Source organism: Scophthalmus maximus, chromosome 22 (genome assembly GCF_022379125.1).
Source record: "Scophthalmus maximus strain ysfricsl-2021 chromosome 22, ASM2237912v1, whole genome shotgun sequence".
NCBI classification, from domain to species: Eukaryota; Metazoa; Chordata; class Actinopteri; order Pleuronectiformes; family Scophthalmidae; genus Scophthalmus; species Scophthalmus maximus.
In genome coordinates, this window is record NC_061536.1 from 73019 (window position 1) to 86492 (window position 13474).

Consider the following 13474-nt stretch of genomic DNA (forward strand, 5'->3'; position numbering starts at 1 on the left):
TAGGATTGGTCATCAAGTCACTTGAAAATTCTCCAGCATGGCAAGGAATAATGGCAGCTCTTGGTATTTTCTGAAATAGTATATATTAGAATAGAATAAAATTACTGCTCTAACACACAAGCTTCTCCACCATGACAATGTAACAGTACAAGAATGAAAATATATAGTAAAGTATGGAAGTATAGAAAATAAAGTAAATGTCTGAATGCAGTGACCACTTCTATGTCTAAAATAGGACAACGTCATTTAAAGACTGAAGACTTATTAAAATTTCAGACAGCAGCTGAGACCTTTGGCAGTGTTAATGGATGCCACTTTATAGTGCCCTCTGGTCTCAAGACTAAAGTTTGTGACTTAAGGGTGTCATAACTCATTATTGTTTAACATTAACAATCTATTTTACAGTTCATCTTTGGCCCTGATTAATATTCAGCTGACCTGTCTCTGCACTCACAGCATCTGCAAAAGATACCCATGTGATAAAGGCATCAATGTAAGAGACGTAGATTAAAGCAAAAGAAAAAAATATATACATATGTGTGTGTTGTTATATAAGGTGTTCTTCCATGTTTAGACTCTAGATGCATTCCTATAGACATAATGTATGTTTTTCTTCCATAACGCATCTCACTTTTCCTCATGTTCTTCCATTCATAGCCCTGACTCCCACTGTCATTGTCTCATTATTCTAGGTTTCATAACAGGCTAGTGTTGGGGATGGCATTTTGGCTCTGTCTGTGTTCTATTTATTACCTGCTATTATTAGTACCGGTGAGGGGAAAACTCACACACACACACACACAAGCAATTTCCCAGGTTTAATGGGTGAGTCACTCCTCTGCTGAACACGGTTTTCTATCTCCTGAGCAGGTGACAGTGTAAACAGAGCTAGCAGTGCAGCTCCCTGTACACTGTCAGTTTGCTCACAGGGATGTGACTTGTATAGAAACAAGCACCACTGATGAGATGCAGTGCATGGATTAAAGAAAACCGAATCAACACAAATGAAGTATTTAAATTCAAATACAATTGTTTAATAGCATCTTTTTAACTTTGAGCACAGACAATAAAACCATCAAGGCCAAAGTGGCTCACCGAGGCCTCGCCGACGTGTCCAGATATCTATCAGCTAAACATCTGGACAAGTTGGGGAACCATCTCCTGTGTGAGCTGTGATGTGACAGGCAGTGAGTGGGTCAACCTGGAAACCACAATAACACCTTTCACCCATATTCTCTGCCTTTTCCATGTTTCTGAAAAAAATCATCGCGCAAACTATATGCGGGGCATTTTTCTGTCATGTTGAGCGTTTTCACTGCAACAGATGACGAGCGTAACCTCAAGCTGACTTTAATGCGGAACCACATATTAACGCTTCAAGTTATTTCTTTCCCTCCACATAACACAGAGAGCGCCCTCTCAATCTCAAAGAGTATTTTGCGACATATTGATCGCTTTACTTCTTGACATCCCTCGTGAAAGTGACAAACAATTCCTGTTTTGCACGTGTATCGCAATATTTCCCCATGTCACGTTTCGTGTGTGTTTTCGTGACAAAACGTACTTTTAACTTCTTCCGTGTCCGTAGCCATCTTTAGACAGGATGACTAATAGCTAACGATTATGCGGCACACGTCTTCAGTGGCCACAGGAAGTAAACAAAATGCGTCAATGGCGTTACATTTTTTTAACGCATTAAATAGTTCACAATTAACCCAAAGATGAATGCGTTATGATCACAGCACAAATATATATATACTGTGTGTGTTTGACCTGAACTCAATCACCTCTTTTCTGCTCCATTTAACACTCTAAACCCACTCAACACCCCTCCTCATCATTTATCAACTTCGCTGTTCATTTCCTTGAAATACTCTTTGTTTAAATCATCTTACAGTTTGTTTATTTCTGTGGTGCTGTAGTTCTGTGTAGAAACTGCTGGAAGTGCACCAGAGACACAGAAAAGAAACAGAGATGGAAAAGGAAAAAATATCTGACACAAGATGACCATCCTTGTTAGTTTGCTTATTAAATTGATTCCAGCTTTGTTCTGAGACCAATAGCTACGAAGTTTCTGTGGTTTACTTTAGTCAAACAAATTACTTTTAATTGGCTGAGAGTAACTCTAGTTCCTGCCTGGGAGTAAAGATACATGGAGGGGCTCTAACCATTGTGAGTAATGTTAAGAAAACTATTTTCCGTACTTCTGACTCAGTTTGTCTTTCAATAAAATCAACCAGGTTTTACGGTTTCATTTGACTTGCTAAGCTATGAAAACTGTGATTATGTGGCACAAACTAGAGTACTGTGCCATGAATTGTGTGTTGTTATGCCAAGATGAGCAATAATTTGTATTACTTTTTTCTCTGTGAATCACAAATTTACTGAACCTATGTGGCTTTTACAAATACATAGCCTCAAACTAGGGCTTTTACAAATTTTAAAATGAAGATTTTATTTATTTTTTTCCAAAAATATCCATTGCATATTTTTTTTTAAATCCTGGGTGCGATCTTTGCATTTGCACTTTTTTTCACTAAACATGTATATCTGTGATTTAGTTTATATACCGTGTTTTTTTGTTGGAAGTGGTTCAGTTATAACTGCATGATGTGTAGTGTCAACTTGTGAAAGCTAGCAGTAAGTTAGAAGTTAGCATGCGAGAAAAAGTCAAAAACGAATGTACATGATAGCTGCTATAATAGCAACATTGATTCATAGCAGTCTTGTAATTTGATACATAACTACTCAAAGTTTATGGGGCTGTGCAGGTAACCTGACTTTCTTAGAGCAAATCAAGAAATTGTGGCTATCCACACTACTATGTCATAAAGGTAGGGTAGGCAATTTTTTTCGGAAGCACTTCACTTTAAACTCTTGTGACATACCGATAGCAATGAATACATTGAATGATCTGACACAGCTAACAGACTAGTTGAACACTGAACTAAAGAGGAAAAGAGTTGCAGAACGTCAGAGAAAGTGCCTACAACAGCTACCGGTCCCAACAGAAACACAGCATCTGAGACGGCTACGGACAAAAAGAGGTTGGATACTACAAGGAGTAAACAGAGTAAACATCAACTCAGGGAGGAGAAGAGGGTGAAAGGTAATTATCTGCTTTGTTTTGGGTGAAAGTGGTTAATTTTCTTGAACTGTGTAACCAACATAACATAGCTGGTGTGTGTATAAGCCAGCGCCAAGTTAGCTTCGCTGTAGGACACTAGGTAAGTTAGCTAATGGAGCGGGGGTAGTGAGAATGGCGGTGTGCGTGGCTAGAGGCTTGTAGTAGCAGTTGATGTGCATGTTGTAGTCTGTGTGCAATAATAAATGCCGCAACGCCTCATGTTCCATCAAGAGGTCTCCGTGTGGTTTTCATAACGCTGTCGGATAAGTCCCGAGGGGTAGGTCCCGGAGCGATGCAGAGCTTCGGCCCTAGAGAAACTGTCTCCCTGCTCCCCATCTACAGTCCGGACGACGGGGCAGGAAATGAAATGTAATGTACTGTTCAATGTAAGGTAATATGAACATTTCACCAAGGTGACATCCTGTCTCTTATACCAGGTACGGCAACTTGTACATGAAGAAGTCCAGGACCTGGAGGTTATACACACTTAAGGGTGTCTGCCAAGGAACAGAGCACTGAGACCAGACGATCCCTGTCAACATGGGGTTCTGTCAGGTGACCCAGGAGCTAGAGAAGCAAGTCAGCAGAGGACTAGGTTAGTCGGCTTATGAAATGTAGGTTGAGCATGAAGTGGTCACATACTTATGTACAAAAGCTACTTTAAAATCCATATGGAAATGTTGTAAAAAAAATCCAAAGTGTAAAAATTTATGCCAGGTGGGGGTTTTTTTAATAATTGTTTTTACAAAGTCATAACACATCCATATGAAAGTGTGGCTGGTCCACCAACAAATCACTAAAACAATTATACTTGGCACCCATAAAAGGAGATACAGGAGACTGTTTGTCACTGCAGACAATGCTCCTGTAGTGTTGTCAGTCTTTGACAGTAATGTTAATATATTGTGATATTCGTTCTACAGGACCACTGCCTAACAGTTGACGACGGCACAGCCTGACCCGTCAGCCGAAAGACCTGCTTTGACACTAAAGAGCTAGGCTACCCTGTGCAGACACCGTTTCTTCCTTTTTTGTACATATGTTGTTTATGTTAATATTATAATGTATATTTGTTATATTGTATGATGTTCCAAAAAATAAACAGGTGTCATGAGACATTGCGTTCTCATTATTTGTGCTGCTTATAAAGAGGTAAATGTAAAGTTTGAATTGTTTATGCTGTGAGTATAAGGAAAAGGCCTTGAACATTTTAAAGATTTTATTCAAACAATTTAGAGCAGGTTGATATTGCACAAAATACTGTATGTGCAAAATGTAAACCTCCATATGTGGCAGCCTGGACACAGAAATCATGAAGTTGCCTACAGCACTCTCTTCCCATGTCTGTGGGCAGTTCTGACAGACGGACGGCCCGGTGGAGAAGCATCTGCTGATGTCAGGTGTTGTAAAACAGCAGGCTTGTGTCACGTCACTGCCCCAAACTTAGTCCTTGAATTCTGCCCTGTACAGTAACACATGATTAGATTATATAGATGATAAATGATTAGATCTTTGATTAGATATATTGAACAGAGTCTGGATTTAACTCATAGTCTGAGCCAACAACACTCATCGTGGAAGCTCTGACATGCTAAACAACATGTTATGACTCCCATACAAAATTCACCTTCATTTTGGCATACATACTAACAGAAAAAAAGGGCAGGAAGCTACAAATGTGCTGCACCGGTTTGGTCGTCACACAATATGGCTGAAATGCGCTGAAGTTTATAGATAGGAACTCAAAACAATCGTTGGCTGTGTAGTACTGCTAACCTTGTTTATGTTTTAGCTTTGCGTGCAGCAGCCTGTTGCTAAATAGCCAGCAACAACTTACTGCATCAGAACTCTATTTTAAATGAGATTTCCTAACACTGACATGTTAGCTTGACAAATGTGCCCACCAACAATAGCCATGTTCATTGTTTATGATTATTATGATAATGTGAGGTGTTTTCTAACTTGTGAATTAGCCACGAAAAGTCATTTAGCGATGTTGTGCTCCGCTCGTGGCTTCCTCCCCCGATGCAGTCAGGCAGCAGTGTGCGTTCATGTGTTGTGGGGGGAGTGACTTTGGACAGAGTTCGAGGGAAGCGGTTGGGACTTTGCGAGTGATTTTCAAAATCGCCTACCCTGCCTTTAATTTTAATATGCATCGCTACTGCTACATTTACACCTGCCATCCACTACAGGTTTTAAGTCCCTAAAATGAATAAGTTTAGAAATGCTGCTGCCTGTTTTAGATTGGAAATTGCTTGGCTGTGATTTAGTTTTGGTCTTGCAGTCACCCACATTCACCCCTCTCTGTGTCTTATCTCTTCCCTTGACACACTTCCTCATAGCCATCTTTGTGTTCCTCCCACCTCACTGACATCTTCATTTTCCCTCTCTATCTCTCCTCCCTTAATCTCCATTTCTTTTACTTTCATTTTCACTCAGAGTATCATCATGTTTTTTCAATCTCATCCACCAACTTCTGCTCTATTCTTAGCCAGGCAGATTGGTAACCCATTCAGTTGTAAATCTGTCTTTTTTGTGTGCCTGTACTCTGGATGTACGTATGTGTGTGAGTGTAGCTTTTGCATGTAAAACAATTCCTCAAACAGATGTAAACTAATCTGAGTTTTGAAGCTATGCTCCTACAATCTAATGTGACCTTTCCAAGACAATGTTGGAATTAGGTTTATTTGCTTTCTTGCCAAGAGTTAGACAAGAAGATGCCAGTCTTATGTCTGTACGGTAAAAAATAAGCTACAGCGAGTAACTTGTTAGTTTGGCTTAGCACAAAGACTGGAAGCAGAGGGAAACAGCTAGGCTGGACCTCTCGAAAGGTAACAAAATCCACCAGCACAAGTATTTCTTTTCTGACATGATTTTCTGTCTTGCTATCATAGTAAGGTTGCTTGTTAAGGCCTGGTCACATCAGCATTTGATTATTAATTGATTGATTATTTTTTTCCAACTTTGGTGAATTTATATTGCATAAGTGAGCCTCGTCAGTGCAGAGTGACCAGACAGCTGGAGTGTCAAAAATGGAGGAGGCTTGTAGCTAGTTAGCACCATTCACTTGCTAATGGTGCAAAAAACATCTTTTGACTTAATTTGAATTTGAACTTTTTTTTCCTGTTAGCGACTGAGCTAACAAGCAAAAATTCTAATTATTGTTATAATAATTTGAATACTGATAATAGTAATGATGATAATGTTAACAATTATTATTTTTATGACTAATGCCGATGGCGTGGTATAAATTATCTCATCTTAATTTAAGATGGAAAGTGAATTAATGTATTTCCCAGATTGTAAAACATTTCAATGTATAACCATTGTTGATGAAAAATAGTGGAATTCCTATTTTTCCCTATACAGTTTCAGAAATTACTCATTACACATTTTGTTGTGTTGTTGATTTTATTGTTAATTGATCAAATCTTAATTTTTGCCCATCAGTCTTCACTAAATAACTCACAATGACAATGGGAAAACATTTGGAAAAGAAAGAATTTGAACCTGTATGTTGAAATTTTCACTCAGAAAAAAATGGTTAAATTTTTTTCTACAAGTTCTCACATTGTATTCTACAGGTTCACAAATCCAGTCTACAAGCGCTTGCATTTTGCAACATATTTACCTTCATATCAGAATGGGCAACCGCACATCCTCCACTCTGATCCTCAACACAGGAGCACCGCAGGGCTGCGTGTTCAGTCCAGCCCTCTTCACCCTCTTCACTCACAACTGCACACCCATCCACTCCTCTAACACTATAGTGAAGTTAGCAGACGACACCACTATAGTGGGACTGATCTCGGAGACCTGTTGCACATCTTGTTTATATATTTTAAAGGTGTAAAGCATTAATGTGTTCTTATTTTATGCATATATTTTTCTTTTAGTTTTGTATATATTCTGATTTCTCTTCCTTGTCTTGTTTTTTTTATATTACTGCTGGTGTCTCCAAGAGCTACCACTCTAAATTTCTTTGTTCACTAACAATGACAATAAAGCCTCTACTGTCTTATTTCTTATGTTTTGTGCAGATTTAGCCAGCTGTGAAGATACCACAGCAGATCTTTCATCTCCAACACCAATGCTTGGTTACTGTTGCTATGCATGGTGGATCGTTGCCGTCACCGGTGCAATAGGCATGTCGGCACAGCCAGGGTCTAAAAAAAGCATTCTGTATTACAGCATATAATGAGAATGGCTTCATCAGAGTTCCCTCCAAATGTCAGAGCAGCTTTAATGATCTACTGAGCACGCACACATGCACAGAAGCTATATTTCATGAGTGTGTGTACGTGCGTGCTGTCACAGTGTGGCACTTTTCTGCATTGTTGGTTTTTTTCAGTAATCCCACCTTTCTTTATTTCCCTCTGCTATTAATTTTCTCTGCTGAAGCTATTAATTCTTTCCATCCCCACCATTTCGCTCTCTCTCCCATCCTAATCGTCAACCCTGTGACTCGGATCTTGATTTATAATAATTATCAAAGATGTGGCTTGCATAAGTTTCTCTAGTGAATACCTTGGGGTTTTTTTACACACAAAAATAAAGTTTTGAGATTGCATCTGGGTACTGCACATTTTTCTGTGAGATTCAGTGCTGTCTTCGGGGACAAATTATTCCTAGTAAAGCCAACAGGAGACATTATAACAAGAACTCTCTCCTAACCCTCTCGTGAAGAACCACAGCTTATGTAATGTTGTTATTTTAGCTGCTTAAACTGCATATACAGTATGTCTAATTACTTCTTACAGGTTGTGTGTGTATGTGAGGTTAACACTTTGTAACGAAGTTAGTTCAGCAAGAGGGAGACGAAAAAATAGACTGAATAATTTAGATGGGAGGGACCAGGTAAAGAGAGAGCAGTGCTGTGATAAAGATGAACAGAGGACAAAGAACTAGAGAACTATCAGAGATGATACAATTAAAGTGAGGGTGACAGTGAGGTTTTGGTAAGGCAGACAGAGCAAACAAAAAAAAGGTAATCAGAGCATTAGGAGTGTATGTGTAGAAAGAAGGGAGGGGGGGGCAGGGATAAGAAAAAGATGGCAGGCAAACAAAGACCTGGAGATAGAGAGCAGCAATAAAAAAAGAGTTGGCTGATTAAGAAGTGAGACTCCTGGAGAGGACAACATGAGCGCAGAAAGACAGAGAGAGAGGGAAAAAGGCTTACGAACGGGGCTCTTGGTGCAATGCAGACGGCATTGCCATGGAAACGAATGAGGGAAAGTGCAGACAAGGAGGGGGGATTATATAAGAAGGAAGAGATCGCTGCTTCGCACCGTGGGGAGGGATGGGTGGGGACTGTTTTGATGAGATGGGAGGGGCAGCAAATGAGCAAGTTAAATTAATAGCTACTTGATAGTTGATACTAGAGATATCCCACTTGTGTGTATAAAATCATTTTTAAGGCTGTTTTGCCAGATTCACCATCATAATAAACACATTTGACCACTGCGGTATTTGCATTATGCACACTTGTTTCCTATTTATATTTAAATAAGTGTATTTGTGAACAGCAGGCCCTTTCAGTTATAAGCTAGGACAAAGTTTGGGTTACTGTTGTAGTGGTATTAGTCTAGACATAATTCTGAAGTGCATGAGTTTCAGTGAAATGCTACCTCAATTTAAAAAAATAAAATTATGTGATGGAGGAAGAGCCTGTCGCCATGACACCAGTTGTCTCAGGTGCCATTGTCTGGGTCCAGATACGAGGTTATGGGTTGTCATGGCAGCAGTAGGGCTTGGACTTTGTCTGGGTGTGATGCAATGCATGAACATACTGTACACACACTCTCACACAAACAAACTGTTGGAAATATAATTGACTGCAGAATTATAAATAGAAAGCAGCAGAAGGCAGCACCCCACTCCTCATCTTTAGCGCCCATGGGACCCCATCATTCTCATCCTCCTCTACACTCATCCCTCCTTAACACTTACATCTACTTGTCCTCTCTTCAGTGACACTCTTCAAATGCCTCTGTTCCTTTGGTGAAATTTCCTCTTCTCAGTTTCTCCCAAGTCTCATCAAGTGGCTTTTATGCTATCTGTTTATCTCCAAAGATAGAAAGCTTGGAGTTACTCAGGCTAATGGAGTAGTATGTCTATACCTGTGTGTGCGCTCAACTAGCAACAATGAGCAACTGCTTGTTAAAAGTCTCTGGTGACATGAATGCACCATTCAACGTTTCAGGCTCTATCAAGGAGAGATATATCCTACAGCAACCACAACTGCAGTTGTAGCTGTGCAGATGCAGCACTAAAACAGAGGAGCTAGTTCCTCTTGTAATAGCTTTGTCAACTAGTGATTTATCGCAAAATTAACATTTAACGAAGGGGAAAACTTAAAGATGCCTTTAAAATGTTTAAGCATTTCTATACATATTGCAGGATAAAAAAAAAAAAATAGGCCTGCCCATAAAGTAGTCTTAGGGTTATCATGCTGGTGCTGATCATGTATAATACCTGACTCCCTTATCAGACAGCTATGAACCTTCCTCTTATGATTATGCTTAGTGGATTATTGCTAAATATGATGTGTTTTTCCAGGTGGCGGGACAAAGAAGCTTCGCAGCACCATCCGACGTAGCACTGAGACCGGCATCGCCATGGAGATGAAGAACCGAGTGACACGGCAGGGCAGCAAAGACTCAACCGACGGCAGCACCAACTCCAACAGCTCTGACGGAACGTGAGTGTCCATCAGCAGTTCGTCCATCCATACACAGTACCTATCCATCTAACGTTAACATCATTCTGCTCTAACTCTCTCAGGTTTGTCTTCCCCACCACACGCCTTGGGCCTGGGAGCCAGTTCAGTGACTTCCTGGATGGACTAGGCCCTGCTCAGATTGTAGGCAGGCAAACACTAGCTACACCCCCCATGGGTAAGGCAAGAGTCACGTAGACCAACAACTCTTTTCTTGTCATTCAATTTTATTTTGCTCTAGTAGTCTTCAGGGGTGATTCAAATCATGCAGGAGCAGCATTTAGGTGTGAAACATCTATTAAACGCTGAGAAAACATTATGTCAACCCACCATTTATTTCATTCATTAGCAATGAGGCAATCGCAAGTAAATGAATCTGTAATTATTTGTATTTATGGATTGAATGTTAAGAGTCTAATTTAAATAATTACATCCATATGCCAACATACAAACTGTGAAATGCACAGCAGTGTCTAAACATACTACACAATACTAGTGTATTCACACAGAAGGATGAAGTTATTTTTGCATGAGAAATAGATCTTTCATGCAAAGGGGAGAGCAATTTTGCTCCACCTTTCCTGTTTATAAAGACAGACTCACAGCTCTGTGTCCCCCTCTGCTGTTAGCCTGTCACAACTGCAATCTTGATGAACCCATGCTTGTTGCAAATGATGTTAGAGATGATGCATTTTTCCTTTACAGGGGATGTCCACGTAGGCATGGTAGACAGAGGAGGGCAGCTGGAGGTGGAGGTCAACCAGGCTAGAGGGTTGATCCCTAAACCTGGCTCCAAGAATATACCAGGTACTGTGAGCTGGCTTCATCTGTTGTGAAATCCCACTGAATTTGAAGCCCATGTAGGAGCTTGCTTCACTCTTCTTTTTTTGTTTGTATTGTGTCTGCAGCGACCTATGTAAAGGTGTATGTCCTGGAGAACGGAGTGTGCTTGGCTAAGAAGAAAACCAAAGTCATGAAGAAGACTCTGGACCCCACCTACCAGCAGCCTCTCTTGTTTGATGAGAGTCCTCAGGGAAAGGTCCTACAGGTAAGAGATTCCCTGCCTTCCTTCAATTTTTTTTTCTTTTCTATCTTTCATCATTTTTATTCATATTGAGTAATATTATTAGTTATTATTAGCCACAATGATACACAAGGACACATATCATGGTATCTTTAAGACCATGACTTGTATTATATGATGACTGCTGTTTTAACTCATCACTTCATCTTCTCTGTAGGTAATAGTGTGGGGGGATTACGGCCGTATGGACCACAAGTGCTTCATGGGAATGGCCCAGATCCTCCTGGAGGACTTGGACTTTTCTGCCACAGTCAGCGGCTGGTACAAGCTTTTCCCTACCTCCTCTCTGGCAGACCCCAGCATCGGACCCCTCACCAGACGCCTTTCCCAATCCTCCCTGGAGAGCGCCACCAGCCCCTCATGCACCTAGACACACCAGTTTACACCCACATGCACAGGCACAGGCACATGCAGCGCCATGCAAACACGGACACACGTACTGTATATACACAACTTCTGTATTTGAAGTACAAAACAGGTAGGCACACACACACACACACACACACACACACACATAACCACATCACCTTGTGGATCTACGCAGGAAGACACATGACATAATAACTGATCTCATTGACATAAATACACCCACTGACAGGTCACCTAATCCTGTGGTGGACATTTTTTCTCCACATTGTCACCCACTGATCGGTGTTTTTGGTTGATTAAGTTTAGATGTTTACAGCTGAGCAAATGAACATGTAGCATTTTTCACCCTCTCATTTCCTACCAAGACGCAACAGTCCATGTGGTGCCATGTTCTACACTCCCAGTTACCAGAACTCTGTGGCATGACATCATCCCAGGGCCACCCTGATGCCAGTTTCTAAACTCTCTATGCCAAACTAAGATTTTTATTTTTATTTTTTAAAACCAAAGCAATTGCTATTGTTGTTATTATTATTACTAAGTAGTAGGTTAACCAGTATACAATATAACATATGGATATGTAGCAGAGTCAATGTAGATGTAATACAAAAAAGAAGATACATTCTACAAACATGAGCTGAGAACAGTAGGCCAAACACATAAACATACCTAGGCAACAGACTTGGATGATCACATAATGGATATTATGTGAGGTAGCAACACTGCTATTCTATATTTGTCACAGGGCAGAGTTTATATATGTATATATATATATATATATATATATATATATATTAATAGATAGTTAAATACTTATTTGTGTGGTTACATATGTATTGGCTGCATTCTGCATGTTTGGTTGCAACCCTTATAGAGACATTTTAAAGTGCTTAAGTCTTTTTATTTAGCTTGCCATGACCAATGTAGTAGGAGTATAGTGCTACTTTACTTTGCAATCCATCCTGAAATAGAGCACTGCACTGAGTCAGTGAGAAAGACTCAGGGAGAGCGCCATCATCAACATCCGCAGAAGAAGAGAACAATTAGTCAGCCAGCAACACATTCGCTGAGGAGCAAATTTTTGATCCTGCCTTCATCTGGAGAGTGGATGACTGTTGTAATGCAAGGTGCTCAGCACAAAAGCTTTAGTATGGAGGTTCTTGTGCTCAACATCCAGGGGGTGCCACAGTCTCTCACTCGCTTCCTCTCTGTACACCAGCACCTAGACTTGTTTGAATTTTCCGGTTGATTTTCCCGTTTTGATGTCAAATTTTTTTCACATGCTTCTTGATTGACAAAAGAGGCAGGGGAGGTGGTGAGCATGCCTCTTTCTTTTTCCACGTCTGGTCAGATCACAGCCAGACATCCAACCACAGGCAAGGTACCAACTATATACCTTAATTTATGAAGGTAAATATGTTGCAAAATGTAAGCGCTTGTAGACTGGATTTGTGAAGTTGTAGAAAAAATTTGAACCTGTATGTTGAAATTTTCACTCAGAAAAAATTCACACCTGTGTTCTGAATTGGAAGTGACAAAAAAAATAATCACAAATGTGTAGATTGATATTTACATGAATACAATGGCAGCTGCAAACTTGTAATCTAACATTAACCGATTAATTTTTTTTAACAGCCACAACTCACTCATTACCACCTCTCGAATCTGCCACTGCAACTTCACAAGTGACGAATCTGCGCCTTGACTTTGCAACATTTCTTGCAGTCAGCGTGTTGCAAAACTGATCTGCACTTAGATGAGATGCGAGAGAGCACACCGGGGGGAGCGGGGGGTGGGGCTTTGGTATCATATCTACCGCGGCAAATATGGTTTTAAAAGTAAGCACTCATTCACAGCCACCTAGGAACAACTACATTTAAGAAAATATAATTCTTGTAAGATCGCATGGAGTTGGATTCGATCTCTCCACAGCAAAAGTCCTAAAACTGAAAGTCTCCACTTATCACCGTGAGCCACGCCCACTTAATGTGCAGGTGTCGGTAACATATTGATACATTATGTCATCATCCAGGTAACGTTCTGATCAACTAAGTCAATTCGTCACCGAACTAAGCGACTGAAAGTCAACAGTCAAGCATTTATTTAAGAAAAGACATGATACAAAAATAAAGTTTATTTATTATTTATAGTTTTTCTTCAATCATGACCACTTACA

The 13474-nt window shown here is 40.1% G+C and overlaps 1 protein-coding gene across 4 annotated transcripts in view; it reads left to right on the top strand.

Annotated features, from left to right (window-relative positions):
• Positions 1 to 12825, top strand: part of rims3 (regulating synaptic membrane exocytosis 3) — a 34865-nt gene extending 22040 nt beyond the window's left edge. For all 4 annotated transcript variants that reach the window (XM_035620799.2, XM_047330252.1, XM_047330251.1 and 1 more), the window contains 5 exons: positions 9686 to 9827; positions 9911 to 10023; positions 10551 to 10652; positions 10754 to 10893; positions 11087 to 12825. In XM_035620799.2, coding sequence (XP_035476692.2) covers positions 9686 to 9827; positions 9911 to 10023; positions 10551 to 10652; positions 10754 to 10893; positions 11087 to 11299 — 710 coding nt within the window. In that variant the 3' untranslated portion in view covers positions 11300 to 12825. The remainder of the gene's footprint in view (positions 1 to 9685; positions 9828 to 9910; positions 10024 to 10550; positions 10653 to 10753; positions 10894 to 11086) is intronic.
• Positions 12826 to 13474: the final 649 nt, after the last annotated feature.